The sequence below is a fragment of the Pseudorca crassidens genome, chromosome 3, assembly GCF_039906515.1.
Source record: "Pseudorca crassidens isolate mPseCra1 chromosome 3, mPseCra1.hap1, whole genome shotgun sequence".
In the NCBI taxonomy this organism is placed as follows: Eukaryota; Metazoa; Chordata; class Mammalia; order Artiodactyla; family Delphinidae; genus Pseudorca; species Pseudorca crassidens.
In genome coordinates, this window is record NC_090298.1 from 168,090,162 (window position 1) to 168,113,655 (window position 23,494).

A 23,494-nucleotide genomic window follows, 5' to 3' on the forward strand; every position below is an offset into this window, starting at 1 on the left:
TTTTTTTTTAAAAAAAAAAGCAGACATCTTTGTCTTTTTTGTTTTTTAATTTATTTATTTTATTTATTTTATTTTTGGCTGCGTTGGGTCTCCATTGCTGCACGCGAGCTTTTTCTAGTTGCGGCGAGAGGGGGCCACTCCTCGTTGCGGTGCGGGGCTTCTCATAGCGGTGGCTTCTCCCGTTGCAGAGCTCTGGCTCTAGGCACGCAGGCTTCAGTAGTTGTGGGTCGCGGGCTCTAGAGCGCGGGCTCAGCAGTTGTGGTGCACGGGCTTAGTTGCTCTGTGGCATGTGGGATCTTCCCGGACCAGGGCTTGAACCCGTGTCCCCTGTGTTGGCAGGCAGACTCTCAACCACTGCGCCACCAGGGAAGCCCCTGCCTGGAAAGCTCTTGCATCCTCCTTTTTACTTAGAGAATTCTTACGGGGCTTTAGCTCTCAGCTCACACATCCGGGAAGTCCAGACCAGGCCACAGCCTCCTTTTTTGCAATTTATAATTGATGTTTGTTTACAAGTTTCCTCATGGGTTATCTGTCTCACCCACTTGCTTCGTGCGATATCCCTGGGGCCCAACATGTAGCAGGTACACAAGAAATGTTTGCTGACTGAGACGGAAGAGGGGGTGGTATCTGCTGGAAGGGAAAGTGAGAAGCTTGAAATTCTGCTCACCTGCCCCTCCCCATCCTCCATGGAACCCCTGGTGCCCCCACGGAAACCACGTTGAGAACCAGTGGTTTGGGTCAGCCCTTTTCCCTTTATGGATGGGTCAACTTTACGCCCAAAGCCATGCGTGCTTCGAGGCCACAGGGGAGGCCAGGGCGGTGACTCTAGTCCCCAACTTCCTCCACCCCCTCCCTCATCAGGTCTTATGGTGGAGATTAGCAGAGTCCCACCTTTGCTTTTAGATGATGACCCAGCTCATGGGACAGGACACCCTGTGTCATCTGATGGCAGTTGTGGTGGTGTTGGGCTGTGCTGTGCTGCGTCCATTTCCTTCTCCTCCCTGGTGTTGCCTCATCCACTCCCTGGGTGACAAGCTGTGACTCGGCCCTAAACTTCCTAGTCAGCTGCTTGCCATCCTGCACAGTGTCCATCCAGGTAAGGCCTCCTGGGGAAAATGTCCCCTCTCCCAGGAGGCATCGTTGCCCCCTGGGAAGGGCCTGCAGCCTGCTCTCCCCGGGGTCTTTCTGGGTACCAGGTGCGCCAGAGGTCTAGCAGGTGTGGGAAGTTCTGATTGATTTGCCAAACCAGGAGGAGCAGCATTTCTCTCCCGGTCTGTTTCTGTCTGTCTCTCTCTCCCTGGCAAAACTCTGGATTAGAACCCCCACTGCTTCCTGGCCCCCATCAGCAACACAGAGCCCTTCCTCCTTCCCACCCTGTCCCATGGGAGGAGGACCTGAGATGCAGGGGAACAGGGGGGATTTTGTTTTGTTTTGTTTTTCTGATCTTTGCGGTGTCCCAGCATCATGGCATTTTTCAGTTCCTTTCTAGGAAAAAAATGTCTCCGGTTCCACTTGGGTGGGATCTCAGCCCCCGGCCTCCCACAGCCCCGTTCCTGGATCCTCGCTTCTCAAGGTCCCTGCCAAGGGCCTCCATGCCTCCTAGGAGGAGCCACCATAAACCCAGGACAAACAAACTATATCCATCTTAAGTACATTTCCGCATATTAACCTTCTGTGCACGGCCAAAATCCCTGGCGGCGCAAAGTAGCTTGTGGTCAGAGTTCAGCCTCCATCCCACTCCTGCTTGGCGCTGTCTCCCCAAAGGCCTGTCTTTTGGGTCTCTTTCCAGAAACTTTGGCATGAACGTGTAATTCCAAATCGCGCTCCCTTTTCATCACACAAGGCCACCTGCCAGCTTCTCCCTTCTGCATTCGGAGGGTTACGCCAGCTCTGCCCAGTAGAAGGAGCCCGCCAGCCATCAGGGTCTTTTTATTTTTATTTCTTTATTTAAAAATTTATTTATTTTATTTATTTATTTTTGGCTCTGTTGGGTCTTCGTTGCTGCACACAGGCTTTCTCTAGTTGCGGCGAGCGGGGGCTACTCCTCGTTGAGGTGCGCGGGCTTCTCGTTGCGGTGGCTTCTTTTGTTTCGGAGCATGGGCTCTAGGCGCGGGGGCTTCAGTAGTTGTGGCGCACGGGTTCAGTAGTTGTGGCTTGCGGGCTCTAGAGCGCAGGCTCAGTAGTTGTGGTGCACGGGCTTAGTTGCTCTGCGGCATGTGGGATCTTCCCAGACCAGGGCTCGAACCCATGTCCCCTGCATTGGCAGGTGGATGCTTAACCACTGTGCCACCAGGGAAGCCCTATTTTTTATTTTTTAATTTTATTTTTTGGCCACGCCGTGCAGCATGCAGGAGCTTAGTTCCCCAACCAGGGATTGAACCTGTGCCAGGGGCGTGGAGTCTTAACCACTGGACTGCCAGGGAAGTCCCACATTATTTTTTAAACTGTGGCAGAATATATGAGACACAAAATTTGACATTTTAACCATTTTTAAGGGTGCAGTTCAGTAGCATTAAGTATATTCCCAATGGTGTGCAACCACTGCCAATATTTCCAAAAATTTTTCGTCACCCCAAATAGAAACTTTATACCCCAGTAAGCAAAAACTCATTCTCCTTCCAACCCTCCCAGCCCGTGGTAACCGCTAATCTACTGTCTGTCTCTATGAATTTACCTATTCTAGATATTTCATAGAAGCAGGATCATATAATATGTGTCCTTTTGCATCTGGCTTATTTCACTGAGCCTCATGTCCTCAAGGTCCATCCATGGTATAGCCTGTGTCAGAATCTCTCTCCTTCTTAAGGCTGAATAATGTTCCATTGTACGGATGGACCACATTTGTTTATACGCTCATCCTTTGATGGACATCTGGGTTGTTTCCAACTTTTGGCTATTGTGAATCACGTTTCTACGAGCATGGACATACAAATATCTCTTAGAGTCCCTGCTTTTCAGTTCCTTTGGGTAGATATCTAGGAGTGGAATTGCTGGGTGATATGGAATTATGTGTTCAGCCTTCTGAGGAACCGCCAAACTGATTTCTGCCACATATGTAATTTTCAACTTTTTACCAGACACATTAAAAAGAATAGAAAGGTACCAGTAAAATTAATTTTAATGCTATATCTTATTTCACCCCATACATCCAAAGCATTATCTCAATATGTAATCGACATAGAAAATTACTAATGAGATACTTTACATAGGATATTTTACATTCTTTCTTTCATATGAAATCTTGGCAGTCTGGCGTGTAGTTTACTCTTTAAGGACGTTTCTATTTGGATGCTAAATTTTCAACGGCTGGAGTGAAAGGGGTAGTGTTTAATTAAAAAAAAACAAACTTGTTTTACGTTGTTCAGTTTTTAAATTTACATTTGAAATTTACTGACATTCACAATTTCTGTTCCTCTGTTGCATTAGCCACATGGGGCTAGTGGCCCCCATATTGGACGGTGCAGATTTAGACCCAGCTACTTAATTCTGGAACCTGTTTTTTATCAGGCAGACATAGATTTACCATGAAGTGGATGAAGCTTAAGCTTCAGGGACCCCTAAATAAAGATTACTTTCTGTATCTAAGTCTGGACTCAATTTTCTTTGCCGTTTCTTAGAGAGGCTCCCAAAATATGGAAGTTCAGCTTCCAGAAAACCTGGATCCACCCTGCAGAGCTGTGCCAATACAGTGGCTTTATTCATTTTTTTAAATTTTTATGTTAATTTTATTGGAGTATAGTTGATTTGCAAAGTTGTGTTAGTTTCAGGTGTACAGCAAAGTGACTCCGTTATACATATACATATATTCATTCTTTTTCAGATTCTTCTCTCATATAGGTTATCACAGAATATTGAGTAGAGTTCCCGGTGCTATACAGTAGGTCCTTGTTGGTTATCTGTCTCATATATAGTAGTGTGTGTGTGTTCATCCCAAGCTCCTGATTTATCCCTCCCCACCACGTTTCCCCTTTGGTAACCAGAAGTTTGTTTCCAGTATCTGTAAGTCTATTTCTAGTTTGTAAATATGTTCATCTGTATCATTTTTAATTAGATTCCACATATGAGTGACATCACATGATACTTGTCTTTCTCTTTCTGACTTACTTCACTTAGTATGATAGTTTCTAGGTCCATCCATGTTGCTGCAAATGGCATGATTTCATTCTTTTTCATGGCTGAGTAATATTCCATTGTATATATGTACCACATCTTCTTCATCCATTCCTCTGTGAACGGATATTTAGGTTGCTTCCATGTCTTGGCTATTGTAAATAGTACTGCAGTGAACACTGGGGTGCATGTATCTTTTCAGATTATGGTTTTCTCCTGATATATGCCCAGGAGTGGGATTGCTGGATCATATGGTAGTTCTATTTTAAGTTTTTTCAGACAAAGATACCCTAATACCAAAACCAGGCTTTTATTCATTTTTCACAACTGCATAGTATTCCGTTGTCAGAAGGGACCATAATTCGACCAGTCCCACATCAATGGACAGGTAGCTTATCCAAAACGCCCTTGTTTTGTTGGCATGTCTGTGGGCATTTGCACCAATCCCTCTGGCCAGAGGGTGAGTGTGTTTCAAATAATGAGTCATTATCCCTCATTTCCCTTTTTTAGAAATTCTAGAGCAGCACATGCTGTCCAGTAGAAACAGAACACAAGCCGCACGTGTAATTAATATTTTTCTAGTAGCCACGACTTTAAAAATGTAAAAGACGCAGGTGAAATTAATTTTAATAATATGCTTTCTTTAACCCAACAGACCCAAAGTAGTATTGCTTACATGTGTAATGAACAGAGGAAGTATTGAGACAATTTTACTGTCTCGTTCTCGTCCTAAGTCTTAGAAACCAGGGTGTATTTCACACCCCCAGCACACCTAATTCGGACACTCAGTTTTCGTCGTAGATCCTGGATCTGTAATTAGACTCCATAAAAATGTCTCGTTGGAGCAGATTTGCCCTTCCAGGAGGTCCCAAATGTACTGTCAAGTTTTTCCAATCATTGAATTGTCTATCAGAGGCTGTCTTTGGCTTTGCCTTTACTTTTTATCTTGAAGTTGTCTTCGATTTACAGAAGAGAGAACCTTTTTTAAATTTAATTTAGCATTAAAAACTCTGTCCAACACAACAGCTGCATTTCAAGGACTCAAGAGCCATAGGGGTGCACGCGATGGTGCAGATATAGAACATTTCCACGATAGCAGAAAGTTCTAGTGGACAGTGCCAGGCTGTAGATCAGAGCTCCACCTGCAAAGAGGGAGAGGAGTTTGGAATTACATTAAGAGGAGAGAGTTTGGATTCTGGATCGTAAGGGCTGTAGCTGTGTGTATTTGGGCACGAGACATATCTATCGCTCAGAACCTCCGTTTTCTTATCTGTAAAATGGGTGTCTCCAGGGCCGCAGGAAGTGGAGAGGGGCAGGGCCGAAGTCCTAGATTCCGCTCTGGTGGTTGGGGTTTGGAGTCTGGGAGGACTTTGTGACCGCCTGCAGGAATGGAAAGGACCGGGGAGTGGAAAGACATCGGCCAGGCCAAGAGGCCGCCCAGGATCCCCCAGTGCGGGACCAGGGGGGCCATCTTTGGACGCTTATTCCCTGAGCACTCTCTGTGCTCTCCGCATAAACTTGTCAGGCTCTCCGTCACCTCCGGACCTTTGCGTTGGCTGTTTCGTCCACCAGGAATGCCCTTTCCCCCAACTCCTACACTACCTGGTGAGCCCTCAGATAACCTTCCAACGTAATCACATTGTACCTCTCCCAGGCAGAGCCCTGGCTCCAAGCCTCAGCTCCAGGGCACTGAGGAGCATCTTGTAACCAGCTCTGTCTTCTCCCTAGGCTGGGAAAGACTCTGGGAAAGCTGGGAAAGGGCAGGGTCAAGGTCAAGGTGGGACCTGAGAGCCATTGGAATCTATCCCAGGTCCAGAGATCATGTAGCCTAGTGGGTAGGAATAAGTGGACTCTGAAGCTAGATGCTTTCTGTTGGAATTACAGTTCTGCCGTTTTCTTGCATTGAGTCCTTGGCCTCAGTTTTCTCGTCTGTAAAATAGGGATGAGAACAGTGCCTCCTACCTCAGGACTCGTAAAGATGAACTTGGGTAACCTGCATGTGCCCGCTCGGCATGTGTTATTATTTTTGTTAGCAGTGATGCTGTGTTCACTGTCCCCTCCTCCCAGCTCCTCTCTGACCCATGGATCCACCTGGCTGGGCCAAGGTAAAATGTTCCTGCCACCACTGTCTCCCCGGGCTGTTGCTGCAGCTGCTTCTGGCTCCGTGCTTCTCCTCCTACCTGCGTGTGTCCCGAGACAAGCCCACATGGGTCCCCGAATTGGGGGCCCCCTCCCAGGCCACTGCGGGGCCCTCCACCCGCCCGCCTCTGCGTCTCCTGCTGTGGACGTGGCTATTCAACACCCCAGTGGCTCTGTCCCACTGCTCGGAGATGTGGCCCGGCACAGCCGACTGCCACCTGACTGTCAACCGCAGCGAGTACCCTCGGGCGGATGCGGTCTTTGTGCGTCACCGAAAGGTCAGCTCCAGGCCTAAGGCACAGCTCACGCCTTCCCTGCGGCCCCCCAGCTAGCGCTGGGTCTGGTTCAGCATGGAATCGCCCAGCAACTGCCCCAAACTGAAGGCCCTGGACGGATACTTCACCCTCACGGTGTCCTACCGCCAGGACTCAGATATCTTCACGCCGTACAGCTAGCGTGAGCCATGGCCTGGCCAGCCTGTGGACACACTGGTGAAAGTCTCGGCCAAGACCAAGCTGGTGGCCTGGGTGGTGACCAACTGGAGGGTGGACTCGGTCGGGTGCAGTCCTATCAGAAGCTGCAGCCTCACCTCCAAATGGATGTGTATGGACGCTCCCACATGCCACTGCCCCGGGAGGTCATGACCAACAGGCTGTCCCAGTACAAGTTTTACCTGGCTTTCAAGAACTCCTTGCACCCTGACTATATCACAGAGAAGCTGTGGAGGAACGCCCTGCAGGCCTGGGCAGTGCCAGTGGTGCTGGGCCCCAGCAGGAGGAACTATGAACAGTTCCTGCCACCTGAAGACTTTCAGAGCCCCAAGGACTTGACCCATTATCTGCTGGCGCTGGTCAAGGACCACACCCTCTACCCGAGCTGCTTCCGCTGGCGGGAGACGCTGCGGCCCAGATCCTTCAGCTGGGGCTTGATGTTCTGTCAGGCCTGCTAGCGGCTGCAACAGAATCCCAACTACCGGACGGTGCCCAGTATCACGTCTTGGTTCACGTGAGCCAGCCAGCCTGGGGCCTGGGCTGCTGGGCATCTGGGGGCCTTGGTGGGTGGAGCGCTCCCTTACCTGGGGCTTCCCCTGCTGGGCCCCTCTGCTGCCAGGAATGTTGCTTCCGTGGGACCTCGCTTGCTAGGAGCTTCACCTGCTGGGGGCGGGGGTGTCATCTACCAGGGGCTGTGGCTGCTGGGCACGCACCAAGACACCCCCTGGGGAACTGGCCTTGGTGCCCCGCCCACTGGTGATGGCTCTGGTGGATGGGCCTGTGAGTACTGCTGCTTTGTCAATGAACCGCCTCGGGGGTATGCAGGTTGGCAATACTGACACCATTTTCGAGATGGGAATGCTCTGAGGAAACTGGTGTGTCCTCCCTTACTCCAGATCAGCGGTTCTCACTCCAGGACGATTCTGCTCCCAGGGGACGCTTGGAGTGTCTGGGGACATCTGTGGTTGTCACAACCTGGGGGTGGGCTGATAGCATCGAGTGGGAGGGGGCCAGAAATGCTGCTCAACAGCCTACAGTGCCCGGGAGACTGGGGCGCAGAGGGGGTGGGACTGGGGGCGGGGCTGTCTGGGGGTCCACGTGGGGCAGGGCTGGGACAAGGGGACGTTCTACACCTAGCGCAAGGATAGAGGAGGGGCAGGAACTGCTCCCAAAGGAGGGCAAGGGGAGAGGGTGTGACGCGGCGCGTGTGACTGTGAGAGCGGGTGTGACAGGGGACGACCACGTGGGGCTTGGAGTGAGGGTGGGCGTGGCCGCGTGTGACTGAACAGGGGGCCCCTGTGTTCTTGCAGGTGACCTTGAGGACGCCCCTCTCTGAGTGTGCCTGACCACTGAGCATGTAAGCATGTGGACTGTGGGTCTGCGTGTGATCCTAAGCCCTGTGTGGGTGGCAGTCTCTGTGCCCTGTGTGTGTGAATGTGTGTGTGTGTCTGTGTGTGTGTGTGTGTGTGTGTGTGTGTCACGCACTGCTGAGAACCCCAGCCTTGGGGTCTGCGGGGGCACCTCTGTTTACGTTCCAGTTCTCTGGTGGGCTGGGCCAGTGCCCTGTGGTTGGATCTGGGTGGGAGATGGGAAGGCCGAGGTCCCAGGAGGCTGCGTGCACGCACGCACACACACACACTCACACTCACACCAAGGCAGCCAAGCTTCAGGGACCAGAGACCCGGGCTCCAAGGCCAATTTTCCTGCTGTGTGTCCTGGACTGAGCAACTTCCCTCTCTGAGGCTCAGGGTCTTCTAGGATGGGGAAACTGAGGCTCAGCTTCCCCAGCGTCTGGGAACTCTGGCTTTTCTGCATGGCTGGGCTGAGTCAGCCCAAACAGTGTAGGAATCCACCACCCCAAACCTCAGAGTCAGAAGATTGCAGGGATGGGTGGGGGCCCCAGCCAGCCAGCCCGTTCTGAAATTGCCTTCCAAGCAGGCCACCCACGGTTTGGTACCTGGCTTCCAAGCCCTGCTCTCGGAGCTCCCTGGAAGTCCTGCCTGTTAGCTGACTCCAGTGTCTCCAACTGCAGCCTGGGGGCGTGGCGGGTGCTGGGGAGCAGGGAGCTGCGGGTGTTCCTGCCTGGCTGGGTGAGACTCCTTGGGGGCAGCTTCTGAATCAAGTCCTCCAGCTTCAGGATGGGGGTTGGGTCTGGGAAGGCCAGAGCGCAGATGTGTGGGAAAAGGGGGGAGGGGGCCAGTGTAGGAGACACAGCAGTAAAGGAGGGAAGGGTCTATTCTCTGAGAGCCCCGGTCTGGGGTGGGGGGAGGGAAGAGGAGAGACGACTTTGCCCTAGGGAAAGCTGTATGGGAAGGGGGAGTTGCGCCTTCGAGACCACCCCCCCTAGTCTGAGGGGAAGAAGGGGAGGGGTCCACGCCGTCTGGTCTCCCGGGTGCCAGCTTCGTGCGTGCTGGGAGCACCCACTCTCTTCCCCGCCCCTCCTCAGCCCGTGCAACCTGCCGACCCCTCCCCGCCAGCTGGGAACCCAATTCCCCGGCGCAGTCCTGGGCTTGCCAGGCATCAAGGTGACACCACAGGCAAATCTAAACACCGCACCGTACTTTTTCCATCCTCCACAGGGGCTTGTCGTAAATTCTCCCTCGGGCTCCGGCCAGAGCTTTTATGGCCCCAGGACCTAGGTCCCTGGGGACCCGGCTCTGCCGCAGCAGGCGCCGGTTTCGGGCTGGATGGGGTTGGCGCCCGCCCCAGACCTATCCCCGCAGGGAGATGGGCAGCGAGCTATATTTTTAGCTAGTGAAAGGAGATAGTGGCTCCGAGTTCACCCTGGTGAGAGCTGCCCAGGCCCGAGGAGGCCTGTTGGGTGAGGGAGACCTGGTCCACCTGGACCTCAGTCTTCTCATCTGAACTGTAGTTACACCTTCCCTCCCCAGAAGGACACCTTGCAGGGAGGCGGGGAGGGAAGGGGCACGGGGACCTGTAGAGAGGTGGGAGAGAAGGTCCCTGCCGACATCCCCCCATTCACCCCACTTTCCTTTTTGTACCCCGGAAACAAGACCCTCTTTGCATCCACTTTCCTCTTACCCCTAAGCAAATGGAATCCTTCCACCATCCTGCAGGTGGTACCCGCACCCGTCCCCCTTTTCCCAATGGAGATGGCGCCTCCTCCCCGTACGCCCTCATGCGCCTCCGAGATGTGGGCACCCCCCGAGCGCGTAATCACAGCCGGGGCTCGATTTTCCACACTTTATCTTGGTACAGTTATCGCGAGAGTCCTGAGCTCTCGACGGCATTTTCTGTGCATGGGCAGTCTGTCGCAGGGCTTGCCAGGCGGGACGGTGGGTGCTGTCGGGGCGGGGGGCGTGGCCGCCGTCTCGCCAGGCCCGGTGAGGTAGGGTCACACGCAGGCGCACTCGCGCGCCGACAGCTCGTGGACCGTGTGGTAGCGACTGTGCGTGTCCAGGAAGGACACCTCGTCCTCGTAGGCCGTCGGGCGGCAGCAGGGCTGCGCTCGCACCCGCTCTCGCCGCACTCGCCGCCGCTGGCGCAGGCGCCGCAGTCCCAGGTCGTAGACGCGCGTCGCCGCCTCGCACGCGCCTGCGCAGTAGCGGAACAGCACCGTCTCGTCCGACGCGTAGCCCAGGCCCAGCTCGCTCACGCGCACCTCGAGCTCGCGCAGCCCGCACGGCCGGGTCCCCGACCGCGCACGCGCGCGCCGCCGCCGGGGACCCGCCCGACGGCGCGGACCCGGGGACCTCCCGGCCCAGGGCGTCAGTTCGCGAAGCTCCACCGCGTCCGGGGCGCCCTGCAGCAGTGCACGGTCTGCGAGGGGATGGAGAGAATGGGGTGGGGGTCAGTGGGTGGGTGGGTGGCAAGGAGTCCCCTACCCTCGCTGTTCCCTGAGAAAAAGGACCCTTGTGGAGACTCAGAGGTGCTAGTGCACCCTCTCCCGACCACTTATCTTGCTCCAGGATTCCCGCTCATTCACCCTCTCTGGGCGGTGTCGGGGGGTGCATATCCACACCCGCACGCTGGGTCCCCAGGGCTACTGACACCCTTCTCTGGACCCTGCACCTACGATGGACTGCTCAGAACCTGGCACATACTGTACCACATTCCAGCCTGCCCCACCTTGAGCTGAGCTGACTCGAGTGTCTGTCTTCCTCTGGACACCCCCTGCCCCCAGCACTCTCTGTGGACCCCATCCCTATGCAGAGCAGCGTGGGATTTTGCCCCTTTTCACTGAGCTGCTCTCACCTCATTGAAGAAAAGGGAGGGCTCAGCAGGGGGTGTGGTGATCCAAATCCCTGTTTCTACTCAGCCCCAGCTGCCCCCACCCCTATGCTGGGCCACCCCCATGTTACAGGTGAGGAAACTGGGCATCCAAAGGGGAAAAGACGTGCCTGAGGCAGGTGCAAGTGGCAGAGAGAGAGAAGCCCAAACAGCAGTTTTGCTTCCATCGTGTGCCCAGGTTTGGCCCAAGTCCGGCCCTCTTCTCCCACAGCTGCTCGTGCCTGGAGCCATAGATCCCCAGGACCCCACAGTCTACATTTATTTCCCAAGTGGCTGCCCCTGCCGCAGTACTCCTCAGCCCCAGGAGATGAGTGCAGACGTTGCAGTGGCAGGCAGTGTTGACAGTGGGTCTGCAGGCAGGGGGCTCCCAGCCCCTGAGCAGGTGGCAGTCACACTTGCAGTTGGGAGAGGAAATCCTGAGTTTAGCCCGCACCTGCCCCCAAGGCTGGCGCACCTGGCTGTCAAAAGAAATAGCTTCCTGGGAGGTCCAAGGGGGAAGGGCTGTCTGTCACCCTGGGCGTGTGTCTGTTCCACAGGGGGTCTCAGAAAGCAGACAAGCCCAGGTTCGGAGCCTTGCTCTGCCACTGTCAGCCTTGTAGTTTCAGGCAGGTGATGGCCCTGTTCTGTGCCCCAGTTTCCTTATTTGCTCAGTGAGACTTGAAGAGTCCCCACTTTGGCTGGGACTGGGAGGGTGGAAAGGGGTGGGGGGGGGGCACCGAGCAGCATCTTTTGAGTTCTTGATGCCCAGGGGCAGGAGCAGGGTGGCCGGCATTGCCTGCTCTGGGGTTAGGTTGAACCTGGCTCACTTCTGATGCCTAAAATTCCACCATTTAGTGTGCCCACCCCAAAGGTGTGTATCTAGAGAGTTAATTCAAGGCATTGCTGGTTGAGATACAGATGCCAGATGCCCAGCTAAATGTGAATTTCAAGTAAACAATGTATAATTTTCTAGTATATTATCTGTCCCTGCCTTCCTCCAGCAGGCCTGGCCACGTGCACAGGGTCTGGAACACAAAGAGATGAGGTCCACACCCCCCTGGCCCAAGCCTGAAATTCCACCATCAGCGCATTAGTCCCAGGGCCTAGAACATTGGGACTTCAGGGGATCGGGAGCCACTCCCTTCCCCCAGTAGGGCTGGTTCCCGGGACAGGATGCCAGGCAGGCAGGACCCAACCATGGGCTGAGATCCTCCCCGGTGCCTGAAATTCCACCACGGGTGCTTTGCCCCCCGGGCCTGGGGCACTAGCTTTGGGGGGCACCCCCCGGGTCTCTGGGACTCAGTGTCCTGGGAAGGACTTTGCCGCCTGTAGGGGGGAGCGGCAGGGGCGGAAGTGGAGCCTGCGCCTGAGGCCACCCTTGTCCATTGTGAGGACAAGAAAGAAGGATTGTGTAGGCCGGCAGGGCGGGTGCGGACGTGCACGCAACCCCTACCCACTGGGGGCCACGCCCGCGCCCCGCCCGCGCGGGTGCACATGTGGATGAGCGCGCAAGAAGTCGAGGCCCACGCACCGCCCTGGCCCCACAGAATCTGCAGAGCGCAGGCGCCAGGGGCGAGTGGGTAGCTGGGCCGTGGCAGCCACGCCCGCCGGGGGTGGGCGTTTCCATTTTTATACCTCCCAGCTTCTTCCCACGTCGTTCTCTCCCATCCTTCTCTCCTTCTGTGCCTCTCTGTTTCTGTGTCTCTCCCCATTTCTAGGACTCTTCCTATTTCTAGGGGTCTCTCTGTCTCCCCCTCCTCTTGGTCCCTGTCCACCCTGGGAGGTCACTAGGGCCTCGGGTTCGGCCTCCCTCTCCCTCCACCCCCGCGCTGCGCTGCAGTGACCGCCCAGGCCGAATGCCCAGGTCTAATCTCCATCTGGTCCCCTGGCCCCTCAGGGCTAGAGCCTAATTCCTTGTGACAGCTGAGCCGAGAGACCCCAGTTCCCAGCGGCCATCCCCTCCGACGCCCCTGCCAGGCCGTTGTGGGGATTTGCGCCCTCCCTCCACCCCATCTAAAATAAGCCTCTGTGGCCCTGCTCCACTGCGTGAAATTCCACCATTGTGGCCGCTGCGACGTTGGGGGTATCTGACGCAAGACAGGGGGAGGGCTTACACTGGGCCAGGCGGGCGATTCGAGCGTCCAGGGTGCGAGGCGGCCGGCGCAGCGGGGCAAGCGCGGGTCCGAGGCGGTGGCTGAGGAGCAGGCCTTCCCAACACATCCAGATGGAGAGCACGGAGCTACAGAGCACCGAGGCCAAGGCCACCGCCTTCCAGCGCTGCATCCTCAGCCTGCGTGCACGGGATGGTCAGCCACACGGCCTCCGTCTGCCTGTCAGGCAACAAATGAACGGGCACGGGGTGCTGGACCAGGCACCGGAGATACAGTGGGGCCCCTGATTTTGAACCACTCCTGCTTAATGATCAATCATAACATAGAAGTGATTCATTCAAGGAACCACTGAACAAGGTTGTGAAGAACGCTGCCAAGGACGGGGTGGGCACTGTGCCAGGGGTAACCTGGGAACCACCCCCATCTGGGGGTCCCAGAGTGCTTTCCTGAGGATTGAGGAAAGTTGAGACCTGAACAAAGGTAGGAGTTGGCCAGGCAGAAGAGAACGGCACCTTAGGCTTAGGCAGGGGAAACAGCCAGTGCAAAGGTCCTGGGCGGTGACCCCAGGTGGCCAATCCAGCCGGGAGGCTGGGGTGGCTGGAGCCCAGTGAATTTGGGGACGGAGGTGAGGACATCCCCAGCAGGGGGCACTGTGGGACCATGGCGGCGAGGAGAGGTGGTGCTTCGAATACAGTCCGGGAGGCCAGAGCCCTGGGGTTGAGACATGTTGATGTCCTGGGAGTGACTTCCTGACCTTCTCTGAGCCTAGGTTTCCCCTCCAGACAAACTAATGCCCAGAAGTGGGCAGCAAAGGACTACAGCTCTCCTCGACCCACCTCCAGGCCTTTGCACAAGCGGGTTCTTCCATCCAGAACATTCTCTTCTCCACTGCTTCCCACTCTCATTAAATTTTCAGTCTTAGCTTGGACAGCGGCTCCCTCAGGAAGCCTTCCCTGACTGCTCCAACCCCCCAGCCCCAGGCCGGCGCAGGGGCACTCTCTGGGCCCCCACAATGCCCTAAGCGTCCCCCATTAGGGCACCGATTACTCAGTGTTGTGGCTGCCTAGTCGCGTCGTTCTCGCAGTAGATGTTTAATAACCCAGGCGCACCTCCACACCTCCACCCTATCCGAGAAGCTCCCCGCCACTGAGCGGCCTCCAGCCCGCGTTTACATTTCCCTGCCCGGCTGCCTGGTGTCGGCCCTCGCGGGGCCTGGCGGCCAGCCCGGTGTAAACATTTACACGGAGAGCTGAAAGCCCGGCTGGACGGCGGTCAGCGCCTGGGCTTGGCCGCGGGATGCGGGGCGCCTCCACGCGCGTGTTTCGGGCCGCGCAGCTGGCCCGAGCTGAGCTGAGCAGTTATTTGCGTTCTATTTGCATCTCGTTTGCATGTGATTTGCATGTGGTGGCGCGCGGGGGTGGGGTGGAGCGTGGTTAAGAGCAGTAAGGCTGGAACCGTCTCTCCCCCGCCCCATGGATGCACCGGCACTGGAGCTATGGCAGACAGTAAGTAACAAAGGACACCTATTAAGCGCCTGCTGTGTACCAGACCAGCTGCTGAGACCACGAAGGAGGCATTATAACCTCCATTTTACAGCTGAGGAAACTGAGGCACAAAACAGAGGGGCTCGGCCAAGGGCACAGCTAGGAAAGGATCTGGGATTCACACCCTGGTTCTTTGACACAACACACACCACATGGGGGGGAGCAAATGCTGTGGAGTTATTCCCAGGACCTTACACTATTGGTGGTATTTGATACGCCATTATTATTATTGTTGGGGGTGGTGATGGACAGTGAGCTCCCCGACATGGGAGCATGTAAGCAAACCCTGGCCCAGCCTGGAGATCTGAGGACACAGCACAAGTGCAAAGGCCCTGGGACAGGGCCATGCCTGGCTTGTTGAAGGAACCATCAAGGCAGCCCCGTGTGGCTGGAGCAGAGTGAGCGCGGGAGGAGGTGAGGGCAGGGAGGGGATGGGGACAGGTCATGCACGGCCTGTGGGCTGCGGGGAGGAGATTTCATTCTCAAGGTTGTGCAGCAAGCTGAGGTCAGCCCTTGCATTTGTCAGGTGCCCAAACCCACTGCCTTTACTCTTAACGAGCCCCTACTTTATGCCAGATCCCAATCTACAAACTTAATGCGTATTATTAAGTCATTTCAACCTCACGAGTCCTTGTCCCCATTTTACAGATGGGGAAACTGAGACCCGGAGTGGTGAAGTGACTTGCCCAGGGTCACAGAGCCGAGATTAGAACTCTAGTGGCCTCACCCAACCTGGGAAGGGGAGACAGGCAGGGAAACCCACCCAGGCTCAAGACCTCAGGTGGGCAACGCCCTCTCTGGACTCTGCACCCTGCTTGTCCTCACACCCAAGTCTTGGAGTGGCGTGCCTCGGTTTCCCTGTTAGACTGGAACAAGACCTCTGCACAGCGCCGGCCTAAAACAGGGGGCTGAGAGGGTAGATGGGTCTCCAGCCCTGAGATGGCCCGGCCACGGGAGCCCTTGGAGCCGCAGACCCCCCAGAGCTTTGATGGGGGGCAGGAAAGCAGGGGGCCGCTGTTGGAGGGGGCCTGGCAGACATAGCTGATAAGCGTCTGTTAACAATGGGCCTTTCTGTATGGGGGTCACCCAACTGGTTTGTCTCTGGCACAGACCTGACAGGGAGCAGGTGTGGTGGAGGGCACAGGGAGGGGACCAGGTGTGCACGATGTGTGTGCTTGTGTCAAGGGGAGGCGGGCACTCACACGGCACACTTGGGGGCTCACCCTCACACCCAGCGTTCCCATGCTCACATACGCTCTGACCCACTCACACACACACCCTCTCACATGTGCCCAAACACTGTTGCACACACACCCTCAGACACTACCCCGCTCACATATTCCGACAGGCTCTTGCACACTCAGATGCCATCCCGCTTACACACGCAGTGTTCTCACACACCCTCAAACACTCACATGCTAGTGTGTTTCACTCTCACACGTGGGCATTTTATGCACAAACATGATCACCCTCGATCGAGTGCTACCACTCACACACTAGCATTTGCACACGTGCACACACACCCTCTGACTTGCACTCAGGAGCTCCCCCAATCACACCCCTTACACTCTCTCGTGCCCGTGGAAGCTCCTGCACACCCTCGATACTCACACTCACACACTCAAGCACCTTCACACTCAGAGATACATTGTCTCTTGCACACTGACACAGAGAATGGGCACACCACACACATGCCTCCTCCAAGCCCTCCTGTGAGCACTTGAACTTGAACTTGTACGTGCACGGGCGTGCCCATCATCACCTGCATCCCACATTCCAGCCACGTGCACACACACCCGGGGGGCACACACATGAACACACTGCCAGTGCTGGCGGGCCCTCGGCTGCAAAGATTCTGGGGGGAGAGTGAGAGGCACAGACACAGGCTGCAAGTGTGAAGAAGGGAAGTGGGGGGGGGCAGAGTGACCCAGGGGAAAGGGCTACTGGTACCCGGCCCAGCCCCACACCTGCTGGCATTTCAGGTGCCACCCATCTGCCCAGACAGGGCCTGGCCCAGGGTCCCCTCCCAACCCAACAATGTCCAGACCCTGGAGAATCCTCACTGCCCAGGGAAGGGGGCACCTCCCTTCCTGGGGGCCAGGCCCGTCTGAAGTGCAGCGAGAGGGATCTGGGATAGACTTCCACTTCTAGCTGGAGGCCACAGAGTGCCCAGGGCTGGGGCAGGGAAGGAGGAGAAACTGAGGCTCAGGGGAGATGAGTAGCCCACAGACACAGCCAGGTGGAAACCTCCAGTTATTCAGAGAGCAGAGAAGTAGGGTGAGGGCGTGTGGGTGTTTCTGGCAGCTTCCTTGATGGTACCAGGAAACACTGCTTATTATCTTGATGTCCCGGCTAAGTTCCAGGGCTCCACCTTTCCATCGAGCTTCCCAGGGAACACCTGCCAGGCATGCCTGTCCATGGGGTCAACAGCCTTTGTCCTGCAGAGCTCCTGACCTCAGGAAGGAAACTACTTCATGCTTGTTCCCAGGAAGAGGAAGGAGGGGAGGGGAACCCTCCTTCTATCCACTCATCTCTCTAGTCTGGGGAGGCCTGGAATCAGGGCCTGGCTCCATCAGGCAAACTCCTACTCATCCTTCAAAGCCCCAGCTCTTAGAGCCCCTCCTCCAGGAAGCCATTCCTGCTCCCCATCTTGCCCCCTCCCAGCCTCAGTTCCCTCCCTCTTGCCCAGTTCTGCCAAAATAGTGTCTGGGTCCACGTCTGTCTTTGCTGGACGGTGGAGGTGCTTCTGGAGGGGCACCCTGGGCTGGGTCCTCTGAAGGCAAGGGCGGGCTTTGGTAATTCCATCCACCGTTGCCAGGTGGAGCTGTGGTGCCTCCTTCCACGAGCACCGTTCTTCCTCTGCACTTCACTCCCAGACATGTCTCTGGTCCTCCTATACCTCTGTTTCCCCAACTTCAGAAAGGGCCTGAGGCGGGCTGCCCAGAACCGTGGGAATGACCGGGTGGCTTGTGGGGCTGTCATCACTGCCCACGGGCAGAGCGAGCCAGGCTGGGAAGCCACATGGGCAGCTGTGGGGGCGGCCTGCACATGTGGGCCAGCCCTGAGGAAGGATACTTCCGAATGCTGTGGCACCTGGGGTGCAGAGAGCTGAATCCGCACCCCCATCTGCCTCTTCCTGGCTGGACAACGTGGGAGCAAGCTCCTCCCCTTCTTGGAGCCTCAGTTCCCCATCTGTACAAGGGGCTGCACAGGACACCTTGCTCATCTGGAGGGCCGTTTCATTCAGTGAAGTCCTGCAGGCCTGGCCGATGTCCTGCAGCAGCTAGGCCCCGAGCATCAGACACGTGCTTGCACGCCCTTAATTCCGTTTCCTCCATCAGTGTTACAGGTCTGGGGCTGGCAGCTGGGCCCATTCCCAGGGCAGCCCTGTTCATCTCCTTTCCCCCAGGTGGCCCCAGGGGGTTCCCTAGGGTTCCATTAATGGGGAAACTGAGGCCCCATGAGGGGCGGGACTTGCGCCTCTCTCAAGACAAGATTCAATGGTTCTGCAAAACAAGAAACAAATTCCACAGCCCACAGAAATGTGCCGCCTCCCTTGTAGGGCCCAGGGCCCAGCCCTACCCCATGGTGGGAACCGAGAGGCCGGGGCAGGCGCAAGCTGGCGACGCACATCTGGGGGTAAACCAGGAACATCTGGCTAGCACAGCTGGTTCCGATGTCACATCTGCGGGGGTCGGGGGCCAACCTGTGGGGCGGCCTCATGGGAGGGTGCAGGCACAGACACCCCCAGCAGAACCTTCCAGGCCTGCCCAAAGGTGGGAGCCCAGCATCTCCTTTTCTTCCCCCAGTCCAGGAGCTGCCTGCTGCCCAATCGCTAGAACCATTGCTGGCTCCCTGCTACTCTGAGAATCAAGTCGCGGGTCCTGAGCTTGCCTTAAGGGGATCTGGGTCTATCTTTGCCAAAGTGAGGCTGAGGTGTGGACATACAGAGAGGGTGATTTCTGGGGAAGACTGTGTTGGCTGCTTTGTGTTAATAATAGTAGTAAAAAAAAATTAGCTAATACTAACACTAGCAAACAACACCATTGGTGCTGTTCTGAGCACTTTACATGTAGTGCCTCATAGAAAGGTGTGGACCATTTTATCACCATTTTGTAGACAGAAAAACTGAGGTCCAAAAGACTGAAGTGACTTCCTCAGGGTCCAACAGAGCGTAAATGGTCAAGCTGGGTTTTGAACTCAGGTGGTTGGGCAAACTCCTACTCATCCCTCAAAGCCCCAGCCTCAATGCCCCCTCTTCCACATTCTTGACCACTGTACCATATGGCCTCCCTAATAACAACAACAAGACCAAGAATAATAACACTAACACCTGGCAGTGTTGGCTATTCCATTTATTTAGTGCCAAGCACTCTGCTAAGTGCTTTCCACATGTTTGATTATCCCCGCAGTCCCTGGAAAAGATGTTATTATTATTAGCCCCATTTACCACACAGGGAAACTGAGGCTTGGAGAGGTAGAGTGACTCACTCAAGGTCACACAGAAATTAAGTGGCTGAGCTGCGGTTGAACCTGGGTCTGACTCTAAACTTGTTCTCTCAGTGTCTCCACAACCCCAGTAACGAGGGTGATGCTGGGGGGAAAGGGAGAAGCAGGGTCTTGCTGCTTGGGAGGCCAGTGGGGCTGAGATCCAAGGAAGTAAAAGGTTTTCTCAAAGACACACAGCAGAGCAGAACTAGCAAGTGTGCCAGGCTGGGTTCTGCTCCCAACATATTCACCCAACACTTATTGAGTGCCTACTGTGTGCTGCACTAGTCAGGGAACTCAGGATGACCAAGGCCAACCTGGGCCCCCATCTTCGCCAAGCTCACCATCCAATCAGGGAGATGGATAATAAAAAAAAAGAAAGAAAGAAGGTAATTTAGGGAATTCCCTGGTGGCCCACTGGTTAGGACTCAGCGCTTCCACTGCTGGGGCCCCAGGTTCGATCCCTGGTTGGGGAACCTAAGATCCCGCAAGCCACGCAGCCAAAGAAAGAAAGAAAGAAAAGAAACAAGGTAATTTAGAGGTTGACAGTGCAACAACAGCCCCCAAATAAAACAAGGTGAAGCGATAGTGACTGGTGCTGCTTTTAAGCTGAGTGGTCAAGGAGGGCTTCCCAGAGGAGGCAGCATTTGTGCTGAGCCCACATGAAGATCTAGGAAGAGTGTTCTAGGTGGAGGGAACCACACGAGCAAAGGCTCAGAGGCAGGATGATGGCTTTTCAAGGGGACCGGTGTGACCAGAGCAAACGGCCAGGGGACAGCACAGGGAGATGAGGAAAGATAAGGGGGTGTCCTGTGCCCCGCAGGGTCAGCCCTCCATTCCCCACCAGTGCCTGGAGCCCTCTTCCTGTACCGGCCGCTACTCGGGCGTGTTCTTGGGAAGGCTGGGCTGGGGAGTGTGTGTGTGTGTGTGTGTGTGTGTGTGTGTGTGTGTGTGTGTGTGTGTGTGTGTGTGTGTGTGTGTGTGTGTGTGTGTGTGTGTGTGTGTGTGTGTGTGTGTGTGTGTGTGTGTGTGTGTGTTGGGGCCACTAGCTTTTCAGACCCGCCGTTTGTGGCCTGGCCCTCTGCAGCTGGCCCGTAAAATTCCCACCTCAACCATACCAGGCGGGTCTGGCTTAGCCAGGCTGGTCTGGGACCGGCCTCGCAGGCATCTGGGGCGGGCAGGGGGCCCTCCCTGGGGGTCAATAACAGGATCAGCCTAATGAGGCCTGGCACGGCTAAGCAGCTGGCATGGGGCCCGGTGGGTGGTGTGAGGGACGTGGGTCCTCCGGGAGTGGCCAGGAGGACACCACACAAAGCTGACCATCTGACAGAAAGGGAAACCGAGGCACAGACCCCAATGCAACTCAAACCCTCACACTGGTTTCCTAGGAACCAGGGGACCTAAGTCACCTCTTCCATGTCCCCAAGTTCAAATTCTGCCTTGGGTCCCTGACACACTGAGCTCTTTCAGCACGGCCCCTCTCTGGGCCTCGGTTTCCTCAACTGGGACGTGAGATCCACCTGCTGGATTTCTTCCAGGACCAGCCAAAGCCTGAGTTCACTTGGATTTGAAGGGAAGATCTTTCCGCTCCTGAACACCCACGCCGAAGTGTCCCAGGCCCCATTCAGGCTTACTTTGCGGCTGTTACCTCTCCTGAAAGTCCAGGAGGCTGGCTGGCTGGTTTGAAAGCCTCCTGTCCACCCCCTAACCTGCACCCCTGCCCTGCCAAGTGCAGCAGGCACCGGGCCTGTCTTGTTCTCTGCTTCGTCCTACTACACAGCTTGGCACACAGTAGCTTAGGGCTTGGGAATTAATTACATTGAGCATAAGGAAAGATCCCTCCAGCTCGCTCAGCCTCAGTTTTCTCAGCTGCGAAATAGAACCAGCCTCCCATGGCGCCTGCTCAGTTGATGCTCACAGGGCAGAGGGAAGACCCTATCTCCCCTCGAGGGCCCCAGACCCCTCTGCCCCACCTTGGGGGACCAGGAAAATTGCATCTGCAGAGGAATCCCACAGCCTCTCAGCAAAGACAGCTGGGCCCAGGGATGCCAGATGCATTAAAGACCTGTTCCTCTCTCTGTGTTTCCAGCCCCCATCTCTAGGAATCCGTCCTTGAAGGCCCCAGTACAGTTCTCCCTCTGTCAACCTTTCAGAAAAGTCTCTCCCTCCCATGGTCACCCCAGGCACCCTGGATTTTCCAAAATCATCCATGCTATTTCCTGCCTCCAGATCTTTGCATATGCAGTTCCCACCACCTGGAATGCCCTTGCCTTTCCCATTTAGAGAACTCCTACTCATCCTTCATAGCCCCAGCTGCAATGCCCCTCCTCTAGGAAGTCTCCCCTGACCCTCCTACCCTGAGGTAGTGCCTTTGCTCCCCACTCTGGGTTCCACCCTGGATTCAAGTCTGGAAGGACAAGGCCCAGGAGCCTGACACCAAACAGAGTCACGCACATCATCGCTGTCCAACAAACATTGGTGGAAACAATGTCTTGATTGTGTCCTTGTGCCTGGCTGCAGACTGTTTGGTTCCCTCTCCTGTTCCAGGCTCTTGAAAGCTATATCCTCTTCTCATCCCCCTGAAAACTAAGGTCTATAACCTGAGGGACAAGCAGTGATGGTGGAATTTCAGACACTGTGCCCAGCTGCAGGGGGGCATGTTTTGTTTTCTTCCCTGCACCCCTGGAACTAGCTCTTTGCAGGTCGCTGGGAGTGGCTGCAGAACCCCGAACCTCAGCAGTCCTAGAATGAAGGGTGTGGGGAGGGGTGTCCAAAGGGCCCAAGGCAAGGGGCTGGGGGGTGGGGAGAAGCTGGCAAAGTTGGGAGTCTCCCCCCACTGACATCCGCCTAGACCAGTCACGCCCCATTGGGGCTTCCTCAGCCCGGGGCTCTTAAAGACAAAGAGTGTCATGGAACAGACAGAAAAGGATGCAGGGCCGGGGGCGGGGCATAAAGGAGTGAGGAAAGTCAGGGGTCTGGCCTTCCATGCCCCCCACCTAGGCCCCTGGTCCTGCTCCCCAAATCTGGGCTGGTGGCCCAGCCTTGCAGGTAACCACAGGCCCGCTGAGCCAGGCCAGTGGCCCCATGCTATATGGATGCTAGTACTTCTTGGGGAGGGGACCATGGTGACTTCCACCCCTAGGAGAGGCCACTTCTCTCTCCAGTCCCAGCCCACATCTGCCCACTGTCTGCAGCCCCCTCGGCCTAAAGACTGCGAACTGACAAACCGCACCTTCTGGGAGAATTCTGAGACCATCCTGAGCAAGATGCCTTTTGTAAAAAGCGAGGAAGGAAGACAGCCTCCTCTCCTTCAAATCCGGTCTTTGCCGTTAAGCCCCCCCCCGCCCCCCGCAAAGGGTTTCGCGCCCTCTTGTGGCTAAACAAGCGGCTCCAGGAGCTGAGAGCTAGGCCCTTACCGGAGGACACCGTGTCCCCGGCGGCAGCGGCGGCGGCGCGCAGGGAACGCGGCTGGAACGCGCCGCTGACAGATGTTTACTTCTGCGTGCAGCTGGGCCGCGACGGCAGCCCTCCGCCCAGGGTCTGCGGGATCCGGATGCCCCCCGCGGCCCCTTGTAGACCACAAGGCATAAGGGGTGTCTGGGTCTCGCCCTCCTAGAGGCTGGGGAGGGGATTCCGGCTGCCCCCGCTTCCACCCCTCTCCAGACGCTCCCAAGGGCGTCCGAGAAGGCAGAAGCGCTCCCGCCTCGTCGGACAGGGAACCCCCCCTCTCCTGGCCAGACCCTGGCTTGGAGAGAAGCTTAAGATCGCCCTCCCGCTCCCCGCGCCCCTGCCACGCGCGGACCTGTCGCCCCTTGACCATACCCTCATACACACGCTGGTTCTTGGCTAGAGGCGGGAAACTACCGATCTACCCGGAGTCCCTGGAAGCCCTCCCAATCTCTGTCCCTGGGGCCGGTCCTCCCCCCGCGCCGGTACCGCGCGGGCCCGCCGTCTGCCCTTGCTTACCTGCTCCGGGCGCCCGATTAGCCGTCAGTGGCAGCCGCGCCTGCCGCCCGCGTCGGCCCCAGCCCCTGCCCCTGCCGCCGCGACCGCCATCCGGGCCGCCTGGGCCCGCGGCGCCCGGGGGGCCCCGGGCCGGAGGGGGCGGCCGCGGGGCGGCCGCGGCGCGAGCCGGCCCATGGGGTTCCCCCGGGCTCGCTCAGCCGCGGGCTGCGGCCATCCCCGCCCGGTGGAGGCTGGGGCTGAGGGGGTGCCCTGGACGGCCGGCGGCTCGGAGGGCGCGGGGTGCAGGGGCGCACGGACGGCGCGGGCGGCTTCGGCGCGCGGCGCGGGGCTCCGGGGCGGCGGCGCGAGGGGCCCGGGCGCTCGGAGCGGCTCCACGGCGCTCTGTCCCGCCGCCTCCGCCGCTCCCGCCGCGGAC

The 23,494-nt window shown here is 56.7% G+C and overlaps 1 protein-coding gene and 1 pseudogene across 2 annotated transcripts; one reads left to right on the top strand and one right to left on the bottom strand.

The window, feature by feature from the left end:
* The first annotated feature begins 215 nt into the window (after window positions 1-215).
* Window positions 216-7,593, top strand: LOC137222595 (3-galactosyl-N-acetylglucosaminide 4-alpha-L-fucosyltransferase FUT3-like; annotated as a pseudogene).
* On the bottom strand, window positions 3,101-23,484 carry NRTN (neurturin). Of its 2 annotated transcripts, XR_010942507.1 has the most exons (4): window positions 23,080-23,484; window positions 13,085-13,300; window positions 9,783-10,520; window positions 3,101-5,252 (listed from the first exon to the last, which is right to left on the bottom strand). XR_010942507.1 is itself a non-coding variant. In XM_067734069.1 (3 exons), the coding sequence occupies exons 2-3, from the start codon at window positions 13,251-13,253 to the stop codon at window positions 10,096-10,098; spliced, it is 594 nt and encodes a 197-aa protein (XP_067590170.1). In that variant the 5' UTR covers window positions 13,254-13,300; window positions 22,530-23,023; the 3' UTR covers window positions 9,931-10,095. The 2 variants fall into 2 exon arrangements, 1 of the variants encoding a protein (XP_067590170.1); XM_067734069.1 differs by lacking the exons at window positions 3,101-5,252; window positions 23,080-23,484 and adding an exon at window positions 22,530-23,023 and having other exon boundaries at window positions 9,931-10,520.
* Between the last annotated feature and the right edge of the window lie 10 nt (window positions 23,485-23,494).